The 20,240-nt window shown below is 52.7% G+C and overlaps 1 protein-coding gene across 1 annotated transcript; it reads right to left on the bottom strand.

Moving 5' to 3' along the window:
- Window positions 1-4,442: 4,442 nt before the first annotated feature.
- Window positions 4,443-19,203, bottom strand: KLK11 (kallikrein related peptidase 11). The gene is made up of 6 exons (XM_029066171.2): window positions 19,088-19,203; window positions 16,538-16,617; window positions 10,204-10,360; window positions 8,124-8,389; window positions 5,291-5,427; window positions 4,443-4,893 (listed from the first exon to the last, which is right to left on the bottom strand). Exons 2-6 carry the CDS (start codon window positions 16,581-16,583, stop codon window positions 4,741-4,743), a joined length of 759 nt encoding a protein of 252 aa, XP_028922004.1. The 5' UTR covers window positions 16,584-16,617; window positions 19,088-19,203; the 3' UTR covers window positions 4,443-4,740.
- Window positions 19,204-20,240: the final 1,037 nt, after the last annotated feature.

Genomic DNA, 20,240 nt, shown 5'->3' with positions numbered 1-20,240 from the left:
TTACAGTTGTAGACATAAGTGCTGTGGGGCTGGATAGGGGGAAGAGCAAAGGGAGCAAGTCAGGGTGACGCAGAAGGGAGTGGGAGATGAGGAAAATGGGGGGCTTTAAAGCCAATGGTGAGGAGTTTTTGTTTGATGCAGAGGTGAATAGACCACCACTGGAGTTTTTTGAGGAGGGTGGTGACAAGTCCTGAGCGTCTCTGAAGAAAGATGATCCGGGCAGCAAACTGGAGTTCTGACCCCGATCGTCACCTCGTGTGCTTGTCTCTTCCACCGTCTTGGTCCGGGGAGCGGAGGATGAGTGGGAGTCTCCTCCCGGGGGCTGCTAGGGGAGTCGTGGGGAAGTCGGGGGTCCGCGGAAGAGGAGGGGAGCGTAGTTATAATAGTATGTATTAAGCGCTTACTCTGGGCAAAGCACTGAACTGAGAGTTGGGAGAGATACATGGGTGGAATTTAATCAAGGTTCTGTCCCTCCTGAGGCTCACTATGAAAGGACCTTGGGTTCTAATCCCGGCTCCATCTTGTCTGTGGTGTGACCTTGGGCAAGTCGCTTAACTGCTCTGTGCCTCATTTACCTCATCTGGAAAATGGGGAGTAAGACTGTGAACCCTACGTGGGTGTCCAACCTGGTTAGCTCACATCTACCAGTCTACAGCGCCTGGCATATAATAAGCACTTAACAAAAAACGTTAAAGAAAAGGACCATACCATAAAAAAAACCATTAAAAAGTAGGCTCTCTCCACTCCCTATGACCTGGCAGAACAAGACAACCCCCCAACCCGGGGGGGTCCAGATGCCCCCTCCCAACTTTTCCACATCAGGAAGATCGCAGCTGCATCAGATAGCAAAGCCTGCTAGCCTGGAGCCGTGGTGTGGTCCCTGAAGACCACCCCCTCCTCAAAATCCTGTTACACTGCTCAACTTTTATTGCTGATTCTAGACTGTAAGCTCCTTGTGGCAGGGAACATGTCTGCCGACTCTGTTCTATTGTACTCTCCCAAATGCTTAGTCCAGTGCTCTTCACACAGTAAGCACTCAATAAAAAAGAAGCAGCGCGGTCTAGGGGATAGACCACGGGCCTGGGAGCCAGAAGGACCTAGGTTTCAATCCCGACTCTGTCAATTATCTGTTGCGTGACCCTAGGCAAGTCACTTGACTTCTCTGTGCATCAGTTCCTTCATCTGTAAAATAGTGATTAAGACTGCGAGCTCTATATGGGACGGGGACTGTGTCCAACCTGATCCACTTGTATCTACTGCAGCACTTAATATGGTGCCTGGCACAGAGTAAGTGCTTAACAAATACCATAAAAAATAAAAATAAATACAATTACTAATTGATTGATTCTTTTATTTTTAAGTTGTAACTTCTCGGCATGGTCTTCTTGTTTTAAGTGTCTAGATTCCCACTTAGACTCAGATCCTGGAGGGCCAGTGATAGGTCCTAACTGATTTTCTGCTCGTCACCACAGAGCTTCGCACACTGTGACTGACTAATCCATGTTAGTAATAGTAATAATAAACTCTTTGAAGACAGGGACTGCCTTTATAAATACGGTTGATAATGACGGCAGTGAGGATACGTTCATGATGTCCAGATCTTTTTTCTAAAGGTTCCTTGTCTAATTCCCACCTGTGTACTTTTTCCCAGGGCTTAGGACAGTGCTCTGCACATAGTAAGCACTTAATAAGCACTATTACTATTATTTGTTTCGTTTTGTTGTCTGGAGACCCCTGTTTAGACTGTGAGCCCATTGTTGGGCAGGGATTGTCTCGATCCGCTGCCAAATTGTCCATTCCAAGCGCTTAGGACTTGCTCTGCATGTAGTAAGTGCTCAAGAATACGATTGAATGAATGAATGAATACGGGTAAACTCACCCAGACAAACTTTTGGATACCCCCACAGATACACTCATGTACACACAAATAGGCCCTTTATATAGGCACTAAAATACTCAACTCTGTTGTACTCTCTTAAGCGCTTAATGCAGTGTTCTGCACACAGTAAATGCTCAATAAATGCCACTGATGATGATGATATCCACGTAGATGCGTTTGTGGAAACCCACACAAATACGCTCACCCCGAGACACAAACAGGCTCTCAGATATGCGCCGTTTCACTCACCCACACAGATACACATATACAGACAACCCTCATATATTCATAGATGCTCCCACCCACAGATATACAACATAAGCATTTACTGAGTGTCTGCAGCGTTTAATAATTGTGATAGTATTTGTTAAGCACTTAGCATGTGCCAAGCACTGTTCTAAGCGCTGGGGTAGATACAAGGTAATCAGGCTGTTCCACGTGGGGCTCATAGTCTTACTCCTCATTTTACAGATGAGTTAACTGGGGCACAGAGAAGTGAAGTGACTTGCTCAAGGTCACCCAGGAGACAAGTGGAGGAGCTGGAATTAGAACCCACGTTCTCTGACTCCCAAGCCCGTTCTCTTGCCACACTACTTCTCTAGACTTACTGAGTGTCTACGGGGTGCAAATCATTGTCCTAAATTCTTGGGAACATCCCTTACCGCGGCCCCGCTCTCACGGGGTTTATATTCTAAAGGGGGAAGCCAAGAGGATATAAAATGCCATTATGCAAGAGGTGAAAGAGAAAGAGCACAGATAGAAATTATTCCAGCCAATGATGTCGCAAATAAATCATGAGGTAGATCCAGAAATATTAAGGTGAGTGATGCGTTGACGTGACCAGGAAGCAGGGGGGATTAACTGCGGAAATTCCACATGGAGAAGGTTGGGAAAGGATGTGGTTTGGCAGATCTGAGGGGAGAAAAGAGTTCCAAGTAGGGAGAAGAGAGTGCAAAATGGATAGTCAGCTGTGTGACTGTGGGCAAGTCACTTCACTTCTCTGTGCCTCAGTTCCCTCATCTGTAAAATGGGGATTAAGACTGTGAGCCTCACGTGGGGCAATCTGATTACCCTGTATCTACCCCAACGCTTAGAACAGTGCTCTGCACATAATAAGCGCTTAACAAATACCAACATTATTATTTTTATAGGAATCAAGAGTTGGGAACTAGGTGCAGATAAGAGGAGTGTGAGAGGAGTAAAGTGGGAAGGTTGGAATGTAGCGGAAGAAGAGAGCTACTTATCTGCTGTGTGACCTTGGGTCACCTCTCTGTGCCTCAGTTACCTCATATGTAAAATAGGGATTAAGATTGTGTGCCCTAAGTGGGAAAGGGACTGTGTCCAACTTGATTTCTTTGATTCTACCCCAGCGCTTAGAACAGTGGGTGACACAGAGTAAGCACATAACAAATACTATAAAAAAAAGTGGTTACTGTGAGCCCCATGTGGGACGGGGACTGTGTCCAACCTGATTATTATCCAGAGTTTAGCACAGTGCTTGGCACATAGTAAATGCTACAAACACCACAATTATTATTATAATTACTACAGTAGGAGGTGTAGTGATAACATTTGTATTGGTTAAGCACTTACTACGTGCCAAGCACTGTACTAAGCACTGACATAGATACAAGAAAATCAGATGACACACGGTCCCTCTCCCACATGAGGCTCACAGTCTAAGGGGAGGGTGAACAGGTCAGAAGGTCATGGGTTCTAATCCTGCTGTGCCACTTGTCTGCAGTGTGACCTTAGGCAAGTCATTTCACTTCTCTGTGTTTCATTTCCGTCATCTGTAAAATAGGGATTAATACTGTGAGCCCTATGTGGGACAGGGCCTGCGTCCAACCCGATTACCCAGTTTCTACCCCAGTGCTTAGAAGAGTGCCTGGCATATAGTAAGCACTTAAATACCATAATTATTATTATTATTATTGAATTCCTTTTACAGATGAGGGAAGAGAGATGTTAAATGACTGTCCTAAGGTCACACAGCAGGTAAGGGGCCAAGAAGGGTTTAGACCCCAGGTTTAGGGAAAGAAATAAAAAAAGAGTGGTATGCTCCCTGTCCACAAAGGTCTTACATTCTTACAGGGAGACAGGTAAGCTGTAAGATAGGTAACAACTGTAAGCTCAGTGTGGGCAGGGAATGTATCTGTTATATTATTATCCTGTACTCTCCCTAGCGCTTAGTACACAGTAAGCACTCAACAAATACGACTGACTGACTGAGACAGGCAGCTAGGACAGAAACTGAAATCTGACGGTTAGGAGTGTCTGTTTCATTCAGAGAAAAATGGGTAGCTATTGGAGGGTAAAATGAAATGGAGTGACGCCTTATCAATATTACAGATTCAGATACATGGCTGTTCACAGGTACTTGGACAAATAGACACACACACACAGATCTACTCCTCAGGCACAAACAATAATAACAATAATTGTGGTATCTATTAAGTGCTTACTATGTGCCAGGCACTGCGCTAAGCACTGGCATAGGTACAAGGTAATCCTCACAGATAAACACACCCAACCATGTAGGTGACCAAACACTCACCCAGAGTCAGATTCTCCTGGTGGCCAGTTTATTGAGAACTTTCCCTGGGGTGCTTCCCTGTAGCTGAGCCCCCGATGGATAGGGTTTGGGGAAGGGGGGGGCCTGGGATCTGAGGGTCCCAGGGACGTGGAGGGTAAATGAGTCTGGGGGCTAGGCTGGGGAGCGGAGTGAACATAGGGAAGAACCTGGGCTTCGCTTAGGGGAGAGCGCTCTGGCAAGGGGTCCCGGGGGGTGTCCGGGCCAGGTTTGGGGCGGGTGTTGGGGGGGATGGCAGAGTCGGGGTCTGGGCACCCCAAGAACGAGATTAGTTGTCCCTCATGGTCTGACGGATCCAGTCGACATATTTGCAGACTCGTGTGTAGACGCCCGGCTTGGAGGTGGTGGCACAAGGGTTCTGGCCCCATGAGATGATTCCCTGTAGGGTCCCGTTACAGACCAGGGGACCCCCGGAGTCTCCCTGGTGGGGTCGGAGGGAAGAGAGGAGACCCCACTCTGAGCCTCAGAGACCCTCACCCATGACCCAGGATCTCTGAGTCAGAGGTGGTGTCCAGAACTGAAGGGATGGGGGTTAGAGGTCAAGGGAGGTTGGGGGTGGAAGAAAGGGGATGAAGGGATGACCTGTCAGGATTTTTCCTTGGCATGAACATGAGGCGGGATCAGGGGCCAAAGGGGGTGGGGGGATCACAGATCTGGAAGGGGCCTGAGGGACAGAGTTGGGGGAGGGGAAGGTCATGGATGGAAAGGATTTCCCCTTGTCGGGGACATGAGGAGTCAAAGCTGAGGTCAGAGATCTGGAAGGAGTTTGAGGGGGGCAGAGCCTGAGGGGGGAGCGGGTTGGGGGGCTGGTCACTGACCTGGCAGGAGTCCCGGCCCTTGTCCCGGACACTGGCACAGACCATGGTGCTGGTGACGTTGCCAGGGTAGGAGGCCTCGCAGTCCTTGTGGGGGATGATGCGGATGTTGGCACAGCGCAGCGTAGCGGGGAGGTGGACTGTAGGGACACAGAGAAGACCCCCCCCACCCCACAACAAGGATTGGGAACTGGGGGGCTGGGTCCCTCCCCTGAAGGGGGGCCCCACCCTGCTCCTCCACTCTCCCGGCTTCAGTTTCCCTTCTCATCCATCATCGACTTGGGACCACGCCCTGTTCTGACCACGGGGTCACTCGCAGGAGCCGAGGTGGGACCTGGGCCGGGACCGGGAGACAGAGGGGTGGGGAGGGAGTGCCAAGGATAAGAGGGTTGGGCAGAACAGGGCAGGAGGGGAGAGGAGGAGAGGCAGGTCTGGCCAGGACCGGAAAGACAGGCGGGACAGGGCTGGACAGTCGGGGAAAGGCACCGGAGTCCAGTAGGAGAGGTCATGGCTGGGGAGGGCAGGCAGGACAGGACAGCTGCCCTCCCTCTTCAAATTCCCCAGACAATGACTCTCTCCCCTTCACAGCCTTATTGAAGGCTCAACTCTTCCAAGAGGCCTTCCCTGATTAAGTCCCACTTTTCCTCATCTCCCACTCCCTTCTGCGTCACCCTGACTTACTCCCATTGCTTTTCCCCCTTCCCAGCCCCACGGCACGTAAGTCCGTATCCATAATTTATCTCTATTAATGTCTGTCTCCCCCACTCTAGACTGTAAGCACTGTGGGCAGGCATTGTCACTGCTTATCTTTGTATTGTACTTTCCCAAGTGCTTAGTACAGTGCTCTGCACACAGTAAGCGCTCAGTAAATACGAACGGATGAATAAATGAATAGGGGAAAGAGCCCAGGCCTGGGAGTCAAAGGACGTGGTTTCTAATCCCTGTTGTGCCACTTGTCTGCTGCGTGACCTTGCACAAGTCACTTCACTTCTCTGCACCTCAGTTACCTCAACTGTAAAATGGGATTAAGACTCTGAGCCCCATTTGAGATATGGATTCGGTCCAACCTGATTATCTTGTACCTCTCCCAGCACTCAGTACAGTGCCTGGTACATCGTTAAGTACTAAACAAATACCATCAGAAACCAAAAAACAAAACCTTAACCCTGCCTCACCTCCAAACTCTACTTCTACACCCAAATTCCAACTTTTTCCAGACCCTCCCTTTGCCCTGAATCTTTTCTAGCCCTGTCACTTCCCTCTACTTTCTTCCAACCCCCAACCTGCCCCACCAAACACACTCCCATCCTATTTATTAATAATAATAATAATGATGGTATTTGTTAAGCGCTTACTATGTGCCAAGCACTTTACTAAGCCCTGAGGTGGATACAAGCAAATTGAGTTGGACAGAGTCCCTGTCCCATGTGGGGCTCACAGTCTAAACTCCCACTTTACAAATGAGGTAATAGACCCAGAGAAATGAAGTGACTTTCCCAAGGTCACACAGCAGACAAGTGGCAGAGCCGGGATTAGATCCCATGACCTTCTGACTCCCAGGCCCGTGCTCCACAGTTGGACTGTGAGGCCCCTGCGGGACTGGGACAGAGGGGCTGGGCCATGGGGGGCAGAGGGCTGGGTTTCCACTGCTAGGGTCTCCCCAAAGATTACACCACACCTTCACCACATAACCTAGACCCCCGCCCCCAATTTGCCAGGGCCACAGCCCCAGCGGCAGATCCCTTATGGGTCTCATTCTTTCCCTCCCTATCCTGAAAAGAACCACCGGTGTGACCCCCAGGCCCTCCATCCGACAATACCCCGTGCCCTTCTGCCTCCCCAGCCCTCAAGTGTCCCACCTCTGGATGGTCCACTGCCCAACCTTATGGCCCTGTCCCCTCTGCACCCTTCTGATCGGCTGCTGGCCATGCCCAGGTCTACCCCGTCAACCTTTACCCTGATCCACCCGGCCTCAGCCTGACCTTTGGTGTAACACCCTTGACCATGACCCAAGGCCCCAATTAGACTGTGACCTAAGACATCATTTCACCGCATCCCTTTGGCTTCAAATACTCTATTCAGAATGGAATGAACTGACTCACTTCTACTGTCCCCTCTACCTAATTTCCATTAGGCTCATTGCCTGATTTTCCATCAGGCCTATTCCAAAGCAGTTTCTGGTGTTCCCAAGTGCCCAATGGAATCAAACCACTTGGCACCACCCTCAGCCCAGCTCCAAGCTCTGTCTGGGAACCAGGATCACCAACCAACCACCCCTAGCTCTGGGTCATTGGAGGTAGATTGGGCTCAAATCTTGGCCTGCCTCCACTCTCCCCTTCTTCCTTCTTCTCCCTTCGCTGCCCCACCCTCCCCTGCCCCTGGGGCCCCGGGGTAATGGATCGTCAGCCCACCACCATCCAGCCCGGCCTCTCCCACACCTTCTTTCTCTCCTCCGGCTGGGCCCTGGCTCCAATAGGGAAGCAGCAGGGCTTGGTGGAAAGAACCTGGGTCTAGGAGTCAGGGAACCTGGGTTCTAATCCCACTTCCGCCACTTGTCTGCTGTGTGACCTTGAACGAGTCACTCAACCTCTCAAGGCCTCACTTTCCTCATCTGTAAAATGGGGCATTTATACCTGTGAGCCCCATGAGGGACAGGGATTGCATCCCACCCGATTACTTTGTGTCTACCCCACAGTGCTTGGCACAAAGTAAGCGCTCGACAAATACCACCACTATTATTATTATCGGAGGATAAGCTCCTTGAGGGCAGCTCCCAAGTACTCAATACAGGGCCGTGGAGGCGCTCGGTAAGTGTGACTGATTGACGACTCCTTACTTTGCGGGCTGGTGATGGTGCCCCAGCCGGAGATGAGGCAGCAGGTGTCGGCGGAGACGCAGGCCTGGGGCAGGGCTATGGGCTGGACGGCGGCGGTCAGATAGGCGGGCATGTCCAGTTTCACCAGCATGATGTCATTGCGGTGGTCTTTGTTGGGGTAGCTGCTGTTGAAGCCGGGGTGGGGGAAGGAGCGGGTGGCCAGCCGCACCTGCTCTGTCCCCTCATGCTGCTGGATGTTGTGGACTCCCAGGCGGGCCTGGTAGCGTCTGGAGCGGGAGAGATGGGGAGGGGAGGGAGGCAAGGTCAGAGTTGGGAGGGGACAGGGATTGCAGGCCTGGACTTTTCTTCATCCCCCCTCCCCGCCCCACTGCACTTTATCTATTTCTATTCATGTCTGTCTCGCCCTCTAGATTGTAAATTCGCTGTGGGCAGGGAATGTGTCTGTTTATTGTTGTACTGTACTCTCCCAAGTGCCTAGTACAGTGCTCTGCACACAGTAAGTGCTCGATAAATACGATTGATTGACTGGGGCGGGAGTTAGGATGGGAAGGGGTGGCAAGAGAAGGGAAACAGAATGGAAGTGGAAAGAGCAAGGCCCTAGGAGTCAGAGGATTTGGATTCTAATTCCAGTTTGCCTGCTCTGTGATCTTGGGCAAGACACTTTGCTTGTCTGGGCCTCAGTTTCCTCATCTATAAAATGATGCCCCATGTGGGACAGGGACTGAGGCCAACCCAATTATCTTCTACCTACCCCAGCTCTTAGTGTAGTGTTTGGCACATAATAAGGGCTTAACAAATTCCACAATTACAATTATTATTTTTAGAACTCAAGGTACAGGAGAGACCCAATATCTGTAGGCTAGGAAGGGGCCGGCCAGTTGCTTTGAAGATTTGGAGGAGGAAGAGGAGAGGAAGAGGAGGAGGAGGAAAAGGGAGAGGCTCTTGGAGGTGAGGTGGGAACTGAGGGCTGGCAAGGGGGGTGGAGGCTGGGAGAGAGAACCAAGAGCTGGAAGGCAGGATCCCCGAGTCCCTGAATGGGGAGAAAACCGGATGGATGGGGTGGGCCTGGGTGTGGATCTGAGAGGGGACCAGGAATTTGCTCATAGGTGTCAGGGCTTCCAGAGAAGGAAGACCTCAAGAAGGTCGGAGGGCATCACAGGGAGGCAGAGTCGGTCTGGACGTTTGGGCCTGATGGCTAGTCTTGACTTTGGGCCAGCAGTGGCCTTGAGGAGTCTGGGACCTCGGAGCAGACCCCAGGATATACTGCGTCATGGTTCTGGGGGGTGACTTTGATCTGGCCTCCCTGGGTCCCCGGGTCTCTGGAATTTGTTCCGGGCCTGTCTTGGGGGGCCTGGGGCCCAGGAAGGTGGATTCTGGGAAGCCGGGGGCTGGCCCAGTTCCAATCCAAATCTTGGAATTAGGCCCAACGAGAACCTTCCCCTCAGGGAGGGACCCGGTGACTCCATGTCCGCCTGACTCTTACGTCCGGCTGCAGGTCAGACCCTGGGGAGCAGCCGGAGTTTTCCACCAGGTGTGTGTGGGAGGCAAAGAGGGAGGGGAGTTCTGCCAGGTGTGTGAGGATGGGTAGGGGGGGTCTCTGATGGGTATGGGGGGAAGGAAGGGGACTTGTGTCAGATGGATGGGCTCTGAGGGGTGTCAAGGGAGGGAGGGGAGTTCAGCCAGGTGTGTGAGGAGGGCTGGGGGTCTCTTTCGGGTGTGAGGAGGAGGGAGTTCTGCCAAGTATGTGAAAAGGGTGGAGGTCTCTGATGAGTGTGGAGGGGAGGAAAGGAAACTCTGCCAGGTGTGTGAGGATGGGTTGGGGGCTCTGATGGGTGTGGGGAAAGGGGACCTGTGCCAGGTGTGTGAGAGATGGGGGAGCGGGCAGAGGGTGAGTGGGTTCTGTCCATCCTGTTTTGGGGAGGGTGGGAGAGGAGGTAAAGGCCTTCCCAATCCTATCCTTCCCTGGCAGCCTCCCCTCCCTCTGCCCACATCCCAAGAGCCCTCCCGAGCCCCCCTGAGCCCCCCGGCCCGGCCCGGGCCGTGTCCCCCGGTCCCCGCCCCACGACGCACAGAGACCCACGGCTTGCGGCAGTGAGCGGCGGTGACCAGCCAGCGCGGGTCGATGAGCGAGGCGCCACAGTGCAGCCGGGACTTGAGGAACAAGGCCACCTGCCACGGCTGGGAGTGCGGCGGGCACTCGTAACCCTTAATCACCCGCGTCTCCGGCCGGATCCATCCTGCGGGGACAGACAGGTGGGGGCGGGGGTCAGCCGGGCCGGGTCAGCCGGGCAGGGACCTCGGAATCCTGGACGGCCCGAGGTCTTGGACCAGCTGCACCTTGATGGGGAAAGGAGGGATGGGGAGTTGGGGGAGGGCGAGGGGCGAGAGGGAGGGAAGGAAGGATTGCAGAAGCGGCGTGGCCTGGTGGAAAGAGCCGGGCTTGGGAGTCAGAGGTCGTGGGTTCTGATCCCGACTCCGCCACTTGTCTGCTGTATGACCCTGGGCAAGTCACTTCAGTTGAGAAGCAGCGTGGCCTAGTGGAAAGAGCACAGGCTAGGGAGTCAGAGGACCTGGGTTCTAATCCCGACTCCTCCACTTGTCTGCTGTGTGACCTTGGGCAAGTCGCTTCACTTAAGAAGCAGTGTGGCTTAGGGGAAAGACCCCGGGCTTGGGAGTCAGAGGTCATGGGTTCTAATGCCGGCTCTGCCACCTGTCAGCTGTGTGACCTTGGGCAAGTCACTTCACTTCTCCGTGCCTCAGTTACCTCACCTGTAAAATGGGGATGAAGACTGTGAGCTTCACGTGGGACAACCTCATTCCCCTGTCTCTATCCCAGCGCTTAGAACAGTGCTCTCTCTGCACGCAGTAAGCGCTTAACAAATACCAACATTATTATTATTATTATTGAAGAAGAGGGGAGGGCCCAAGGATTGCACCCTCCCGCCCATGACAGCAAAACCATGTTAAAGCTGTGGGGTGAAGCTTGGAGGGTGGAAGAATTGCACCCCCCTATTGGAGCAAAATCCCAGTAAAGCTGTGGGGCGGGGCCTGGAGGGGCCAGTTTTAGGAGAAGGAATGTTGGGCTTCTGTCCTACCCCACTCTGTCTCTCTTTATTGCTAAATTGTACTTTCCAATCGCTTAGTACAGTGCTCTACATACACTAAGCGCTCAATAAATACGATTGAATGAATGAACCTCTCTTTTCCCATAGCCACGCGCTGCCATCTCCCTGCCACTGATAAAGCTGCTGAGCTGTTCTTCGCCCTCCTTCCCCACTTCCCATGGAAATTTAGATCTAAATCAAAGCCAGATCCAGCCCATCCCAACCTGGGCCTTCTTCAGCATCCCCTCTCACGGCACCACCTCTCTGCTTTCTGTTCGCAAGCCTGGAGGACCCTGAAGTCCAGCTGCTTATTTCGGGTCTATCGTCCCCCTGTTCCCTTGTATTGTCCTCTCCCGAGCATTTATTACAATGCTATGCACACCGTAAGCACTCAATAGTAGTGATTGACTGATTGTATTTTTGCTTGCCTCTCCTAACATGTCTGTTGCTATTAGGACCACATCCCCTACTTCTATCATTATTACTTCTACTACCAATCGCACTTATTGAGCTCATATTATGTGCAGAACATCGTCTAAGCGCTTGGGAAAGTACAATATAACAGAGTTGGGAGAGAGGGTCCCTGTCCACAACATGCTTACAGTCTAGAGTGAGAGAAAGACATTAACATAAATAAATTATAGATATGAACACAAGTGCTGTGGGGCTGAGGGAGAGGGATATAAAGGGGCCAAATCTAAGTAATAATAATGATGACATTTGTTATGCGCTTACTATGTGCCAAGTGCTGTTTTAAGCGTTGGGAAGGATACAAGGTGATCAGGTTGTCCCATGTGGGCTCACAGTCTTCATCCCCATTTTACAGATGGGGTAACTGAGGCACAGAGAAGTGAAGTGACTGGCCCAAAGTCACACAGCTGCCAAGGAGCTGAGCTGGGATTTGAATCCACGACCTCTGACTCCCAAGCCCGGGCTCCTTTCACTGAGCCACACTGCTTCTCCAAGTATAAGTACTACTATGAACTGTCCTGAAATCCAATACTAAACCCTCCAAATAAAACTCCTTTCTTTGTCCTTTTCTCCTTCCACTTTTTTAAAGGTATTTGTTAAGCTCTTATTATGTGCCATGCACTCTATGAAGCTCTGGGGTAGACACAAACTAGTCAGGTTGGACACTGTCCTAATTGGGTGGGACTCACAGTTTAAATTCCCATTTTACAGATGACGTAACTGAAGCGCAAAGTGAAGAGACTGGCTCAAGGTCACACAGCAAACAAATGGAGGAGCTGGGATTAGAACCCAGGTCCTTCTGACTCCCAGGCCTGGATTCTATCCACTAGGCCTTGCTGCTTCCCATTCCCATTCCTGCTTCACACTCCTCTCCAGGGCCCACACTTTGGGCTAAGAAGGGATGTGACAGAGGATCCCGCCCTGGTGGAACATTCATTGCCGGATGCCGGGCCAGAAAGAGCATTTCCAGGAAAGAACAGCGATTCGTGTTTTTATCCATTTAGGGTGCCAGAAGGACCATTTTTCTCTACTGCACGGTGACCCCATTACACATGCTCTGATTTGCTCTCTTTATTCCTCATTCATTCAATAGTATTTATTGAGTGCTTACTATGTGCAGAGCACTGTACTAAGCGCTTTGAATGAACAATTCGGCAACAGAGCCAATCCCTACCCATTGACGGCTATTCCTCCCCACCCAGCCCCCCAGCACTTAGGTCCATATCTACAGTTTGTTTATTTTTATTAATGTCTGTCTCCCCCTCTAGACGGTGAGCTCGTTGTGGGCAGCTTACACTTCTGTAAGTCTGTGTGTTGATTGTTGTATTGTACTCTCCCAAGCATTTAGTACAGTGCTCTGCACATAGTAAGCACTCAATAAATACAATTGAATGAACACTTCGGGCCGTGTTCCGGGCAGAGGGGAGACTAGTCAGGGAGCTGTTCCATCGGAAGAGGCCGCTCCGGGCCTGCGGGTCTGGTTCGTCCAGCCGAGGGTGGCAGAGCTTTGGCTTCTGATTACCTCCTGGGGCAAATATGCGGGGTGACACAAAGGAGTGGGAAAATCACAACGTGGTGGACCACGGAAAGGCCCCTGTTTGCCTCGCGGAGCAATTTCTTAAGAATTTCTCATTTCTACTGTGTTCGTTCTATCTTCTTTCTACCCCCAGCCCATAGTACAATCCTTGGCACCTAATAAGGGCTTAATAAATGCCCTCATTGCTGTTATTTCTATTTTCAATCGTATTTATTGAGCACTTACTGTGTGCAGAGCATAGTATTAAGTACCGGAGAGTACAATACAACAGTAAACAGATACATTCCTTGCCCACATTGAGCTTACAGTCTATTTTGTGGAGGCAACGGGGGATGTGCGGGGGAAGGGGATGAATCCCCAGTCTGGTCCGTGTCTGACTGGCTGAGAATTTCAGTGTGTCCTATGGCCCCTTACTCCCTGTACATCACCCATTCAAAGACTACCACACCTGCCAACACCCCAGAGTTTTCATAGGAAATTTGGCCCTGGCCCATGGACGTCATAGGGACCGAAACTTCCGAACTAGAAGGTGCCAGGGTAAGCCAGTCCTGGCTGGACTGAGGCTAGGTTTGGGTGGCTCAGTGCCTATGCACTTTAATCTGTAATAATAATTGTGGTATTTGTTAAGCACTTACTGTGTGCCAGGCACTAAGTGCTGGGGTGGCTACAAGATAATCGGGTTGGACATAGTCCCTGTCCCATGTGGGGATCACAGCCTCAATCCCCATTTTATATATGAGGTAACTGAGGACCAGAGAAGTGAAGTGATTTGCCCAAGGTCACACAGCAGACAAGTGACGGAGCCAGGATGAGAATGCAGGGTCCTTCTGACTCCCCGGCCTGTGCTCTATCATGCACTCTGCTTCTCTACCCCTTAAACGTTCTCTTTCTCCCTAACTGTAAATTTGTTCACATTTGTGTCTCAATCAATCAGTCTTATTTATTGAGGGAACAGGGTGTAGAGCCCTGTTCTAAACTCTTGGGAGACTACAATACAACAGAGTTGGTAGACACGTTCCTGCCCAAAACAGGCTTGCAGTCTAAAGGGGGAGACAGACATTTCCATAAATAAGTTAAATTACATATACGTACTCAAGTGTTATGGGACTGAAAGTGAATATTGGGTAGGGATTGGCTCTATTTCCGAATTGTACTTTCTAAGCGCTTAGTACAGTGCTCGGCATTCAGTAAGAGCTCAGTAAATACGACAATGAATGAACGAGTAAAGGGTGCAAATCTTAGTGTCTCCCCTGAACCGTAAAATGGGGATTAAATCCCCGTTTTCCCTCCTACTTAGACTGTGCATCCCACGTGGGCCAGGGACTGGGTCCAACCTCATTACGTCGTCTCTACCCCAGCGCTTAGAACAGTGCTTGGCACATAGAATGAGAAGCAACATGGCTCAGTAGAAAGTGCCTGGACTGGGGAGTCAGAGGTCTTGGGTTCTAATCCTGCCTCCTCCATTTGTAAGCTATGTGACTTTGGGCGAACCCAAAAGTGTGCCTCAGTGACCTCATCTGTAAAAGGGGGGACTGTGAGCCCCATGTGGGACAACCTGATTATCTCGTATCTACCCCAGGGGAGAGGCAGTGTGGCTCAGTGGAAAGAGCACGGGTTTGGGAGTAAGAGAGCATGGGTTCTAATCCCGGCTCTACCACTTATCAGCTGTGTGACTTTGGGCAAGTCACTTCACTTCTCTGTTCCTCAGTTACCTCATCTGTAAAATGGGGATTAAGACTGTGAGCACTAGGTGGGACAACCTAATTACCTTGTATCTGCCCAGCGCTTAGAACAGTGCTTGCCACATAGTAAGTGCTTAAAAAATACCCAAATTATTATTATTATTAACAGTGTTTGGCACAGAGTAAGCGCTTAGCAAATACTATCATTCATTAATTAATTGAATAATAGGGCTTAACAAATACCATAATTACCTTGTATCTGCCCAGCGCTTAGAAAAGTGCTTGGCACATAGTAAGCGCTTAAAAAATACCAAAATTATTAACAGCGCTTGGCACATAGTAAGCGCTTAACAAATACTATCATTAATTAATTGAATAATAGAGCTTAACAAATACCCTAAGAATAATAACTATTGTTATTAGTACAGCCCTCTGCACGGCCCTAATGAATAGGTTTGATGGATTGATTGAGGCCGGGGCGGGGAAACAGAGAGGCGCGGTTTTCCGCGTGGGTGGATTCGCGATGGGCTGGAACTACAAATCCCAGCAGCCCCCGGGACGGACGACCGGAAGTGAAGCTTTTCCCCAGCCCACTCTCGCCCCCTAGTGGCCCATCTCGGGCACGGCCGGGCCTGGCCCCGCGGTCCCGGTGGACTCGGAGCGGACCTGGGTGGGCCGGGGGGTGTCGCCCCTCCAGCGGAGCAGGGTTGCACAAACCTGGAGCCTCTCCAGGCCGATATCATAATAATAATGATAATGTTGGTATTTGTTAAGCGCTTACTATGTGCCGAGCACTGTTTTAAGCGCTGGGGTAGATACACAGGTTGTCCCCCATGAGGCTCACATTGTAATAATAATAATGTTGGTATTTGTTAAGCGCTTTCTATGTGCCCAGCACTGTTCTAAGCGCTGGGGTAGATACAGGGTCATCAGGTTGTCCCACGTGAGGGTCACAGTTAATCCCCATTTTACAGATGAGGTAACTGAGGCACAGAGAAGTGAAGTGACTTGCCCACGGTCACAGAGCTGACAGGTGGCAGAGCCGGGATTAGAATCCATGACCTCTGACTCCTAAGCCTGTGCTCTTTCCACTGAGCCACGCTGGGGTGCCTCCTCCCCTTCCTCCAGGGCCATCAGCCGCCCCCCACAACTTTGCCCTCGAGGGTCAGCAGGGTCCAATGTAGGCCCAGAGCTCCCCGGCCCAAGGTCAGGGCGAGCACAGCGTGTCTTAGTGGAAAGAGCATGGGCTTGGGAGTCAGAGGATGCGGTTCTAATCCCGGCTCTGCCACTTGTCAGCTGTGTGATTTTGGGCTAGTCACTTCACTTCCCTGTGCCTCAGTTACCTCATCTGTAAAATGGGGATTAAGACTGTGAGCCCCACGTGGGACAATCTCATTACCTTGTATCTACCCCAGGGTTTAGAACAGTGCTTGGCACATGGTAAGCTCTTAACAAATACCATAATTAATATTAAAAGAGGGGAGCTCGGGTGGGTTAAATGGGGCAGACGAGAGGGTCAGGATCCGGGACAAGGCCTTGGAGCCGGGCAGGGGGAGGCTGCAGGCTTTCTGAGGGTGGATCGTCCCCTCCCCTAATCCCGGGGCCACGCACCCCTCTTACCTGCCATCAAGGTGAGGACGAGGCCAAGGAGCGACAAGAGCAGCATGACAGAAGCCGGGGGTCAGGCTGCGGGTGGGGACCTGTCAGGTGGGCACAGTTACCACTCATTGCCACCGGTCTACAACACCCCTCACTGCCACCAGCCTATACCGCCCCTCACTACCACCGGCCTACACCGCCTCCGAAAGGGTCAAACTCCATTTCTCTGAGCACTTGGGTCCTGAGAGGAGGGCCGGAGTCTCCTGGCACGCTCAGATGCTCCTTTAGTTTGTCCTGCTTTCCTGCCACGGATTCAGAGAGTGGTGGGGGCGGTGGGAGGGAAGCCGGGCGGCTGGGGGACGGGAAACCCGGCTTTTCTGCCCGGTTCTCCTTGGGCTGGTTCCTGTCTGTGCAAGTTTGTTTGGGGGTGGGGGGGATGTGAGTTTGTGCGTGTGCCTGTTGGCGTGGGATGTGGGCTGTTTGTGCAGAGGGGTGAGTTGAGCTTGTGAGGAGGGTGAGGGATGAAAGGGTTTTGGCGGGAGGGGAGGGGGTGATCCTTGGTGTTCAGTTACCTCTAGTCTACCCCTCTAGACTGTAAACTCCTCGTGGGCAGGGAACGTCACCACCTCTGTTATACTGTACTCTCCCAAGTGCCTAGAACAGTGCTCTGCAGGCAGTGAGAGCTCAATAAATACAACCGATTATAGACTGAGCAGCTCTGGCCCCAACCAGGGTGAAGGGAGGCCAGGGGAGGGGGCGGGGGTGGGGTCGGAGGTCAGAGGAGGTGATAAAGCCATCATCCCTGGCAGGTCTCCCGAAGCCGGACCTGAACCCTCTGGAGCTCCAGGACTCGGAGAGTAGTGTGAAGGTATATAGGTGGTCTCCTTCACGCCCCCCTCCCCAGCTTGGGATCTGGAAGGGGGCCAGGAGGGGGGCTACCCAGCAGGGAGACACAGAGACACTAGGAGAGATATGAGATATCTTCTAGAGTTGAGGAGAGACTGAGAGATACCATGGGAGGCTGAGACCACGGCACAAGGAAAAAGTGACAGAGAGTGGGAGAGACAGAAAGAGACAAAGATGCAACGAGAAACTGGGGGGGGGGGGGAGGGGGCGGCAACACCGAGACACTAGAAGAGACACGAGGAGAGACTGGGGGAGAATGCAGAGAGTCAGCAGCATGGCTCAGTAGAAAGAGAGGGCTTGGGAGTTAGAGGGCATGGGTTCTAATCCTGACTCAACCACTTGTCAGCTGTGTGACTTTGGGCAAATCACTTAACTTCTCTGTGCCTCATTTACCCCATGTAAGATGGGGATTAAGACTGTGAACCCCATGTAGGGCAACCTGATTACCTTGTATTCCCCCCCCCCCAATGCTTAGAACAGTGCTTGGCACATAGCAAGTGCTTAACGAATACCATTATTATTAAGTACAAGAAGACACTTTGAGACGCTAGGAGAGATAAGTACGAGAAGAGGCTGGGAGAGACACAGGGGCAGAAACACGAGGAAAGATTGAGAGAGGAATAGAAAGAGACACAGTTGCAAGGAGACGCTGGAAAAGATATGAAGAGAGAGTGGGAGAGATACAGGGACAAAGACCCAAGGAGAGAGTGGGAGAGAAAGGTGCGAGAAGAAACCTGGGGAGACCCAGGGCAGAGACCCGAGGAGACACTGGGAGAGACACAGAACGAGACAGAGATGGAAGGAGGCACTGGAAGAGATGAGGAAAGACTTCAGAGACAGAGACCCGAGGGGAACCTGAGAGAGACGAGCACGAGCAGAGACCTGAGGAGACACAGGAACAGGGAACCGAGAAGAGACTTCGGGCAAAGAACGCGTCAACTAATTCTGTTGTCCAAGCGCTTAGTACAGTACTGTGCACATAGTAAGCGCTCGATAATAATAATAACGGTATTCGTTAAGCGCTTACTATGTGGCAAGCACTGTTCTAAGGGCTGAATCAATACCATTGATTGATTAGAACAGTGCTCAGAGCTTAGAACAGTGCTTCGCACGGAGTAAGCGCTTAGTAATAATAATAATGGTATTTGTTAAGTGCTTACGATGTGCCAAGCACAGTTCTAAGCGCTGAGGTAGATACAGGGTAATCAGTTTATCCCACGTGGGGCTCACATTTTTAATCCCTGTTTTCCAGAAGAGGTAATTGAGGCCCAAAGAAGTTAAGTGACTTGCCCCAGGTCACCGAGCAGACTATTATAGCTGTGTGACTGTGGGCAAGTCACTTCTCCGTGCCTCAGTTACTTCATCTGGAAAATGGGGATTAAGACTGTGAGCCTCACGTGGGACAACCTGATTATCCTGTATCTACCCCAGCGCTTAGAACAGTGCTCTGCACATAGTAAGCGCTTAACAAATACCAACATTATTATGATTATTATTGATTGAGAGACCGAGGGACAGAGACCAGGGGCGTGACAGGGGGGAGAAGAGGCCTGGGGAGCCCGAGGAGAGATGGGGGAAGCCCATAAGGAGGGAAGGGCAGGAGGGCCGGCCTCTGCAGGCCCTGGGCCACCCGACCCTTCGTCTCCCCGGTCCCGCCCGGCTCACCCGGCCCGTGTCGGGCCCGGCAGGGTCGTCTGTCGTCTGTCGTCTGTCGTCGGTGGGAGCCGGGGTCCGGCCGGCTGGCTTCCCTCGGATAAACCCGGCTGGGCCGTGCCAGGGGAAGAGGGGGCAGGGACTGGGGGCGTGGGGGGCGCCTCGCCCAGCTGACGTGACTCCTTCCCGGGGCCTTATCTCGGCCCGGCTCCCCGCCCCCCGCCCCCCCCACCCGGGAGGCTTCGGGTGTTGATTGGGCCACCGGGCGAGCGACCTGGAAGCCCGGCTCCTCCTCCCGCCCCCTCGCCCACCGGGACACCCGGGCCGGGCCCAGCCCGCCCTCCATCCCAGCGGAGCTGCCCCAACCGGGGGGGTCTGGGGGGTCCCTGTGTGTCTGTGACAGAGAGGGGGCGAACCCCAGAAGAGGGGCTCAGGCCGTGGTTTCTTGGGGCTGGTCCTGAGGCCCCAGCGAGGTCCCGCCTTTTTCGTCTTGTTTCGGATCCAAAGGCTGGGCGAGGCTTCCCGCAGTCCCCCAACCTCTCTGAGGGTCACCCCCCACCCCGACCTCGCCCCCCAAGGCCCTCCAGGACAGGCCCCGGGCGATCTGGACGGGAAAGGCTGACGCCGGCAGGAGGTCCAGGGCCCGGCCTCCCTCCTCGCCCCCTCCCCTCCCCGCCCGGGGGTGGCCAAGCCCGGCAGGATGGGAAGGCCAATGTGGCCTTCACCGGCCGCCCCGGGCAGCCAGGGTCTGCGACCTCGGCTCTCCCCACCCCCTCGGCCACAGTCTTCGTGGACCCCCATCTTCGACCCCTCTCCAGCCTTCCCCTACAGGTTGCAACCTCCCCCCCACATCCCCACCCCTCTCCAGCCTTCCCCCTGCAGGATGCAGCCCCCTCCCATCTACCCCTCTCCAGCCTTCCCCTTGCAGAATGCAGCCCCCTCCAACCTACCACTCTCCGGCCTTCCCACTGCAGGATGCAGCCCCCTCCCACCTACCCCCTCCAGCCTTCCCTGCAAGTGGCAGCCCCCCGCCCACCTCCCCACAGTGCACGAATTCCTGCACAGACCCTGCGACCGGTCCCGGGCCGGAGAGGAGGGGTCTCCGGGATTCGGGCCGGGGCCGCTCCCGCTTTCCCAGCCTCCCTCCCGGGCCCGGTGGCCTTCG

The sequence above is a fragment of the Ornithorhynchus anatinus genome, chromosome 5 (genome assembly GCF_004115215.2).
Source record: "Ornithorhynchus anatinus isolate Pmale09 chromosome 5, mOrnAna1.pri.v4, whole genome shotgun sequence".
Lineage (NCBI taxonomy): Eukaryota > Metazoa > Chordata > Mammalia > Monotremata > Ornithorhynchidae > Ornithorhynchus > Ornithorhynchus anatinus.
This window is presented reverse-complemented; position numbering and strand designations above follow the sequence as displayed.

What these genes read in the sequence shown, in the direction of transcription:
- KLK11 (XM_029066171.2), bottom strand. Translation starts at nt 16,583, where the DNA reads ATGCTGCTCTTGTCGCTCCTTGGCCTCGTCCTCACCTTGATGGCAG. An exon ending in CGTCCTCACCTTGATGGCAG is followed by an intron (nt 10,361 to 16,537) that starts GTAAGAGGGGTG and finishes CTGTCCCCGCAG; the next exon opens with GATGGATCCGGCCGGAGACG. An exon ending in AGGGCCGGGACTCCTGCCAG is followed by an intron (nt 4,894 to 5,290) that starts GTCAGTGACCAG and finishes CGACCCCACCAG; the next exon opens with GGAGACTCCGGGGGTCCCCT.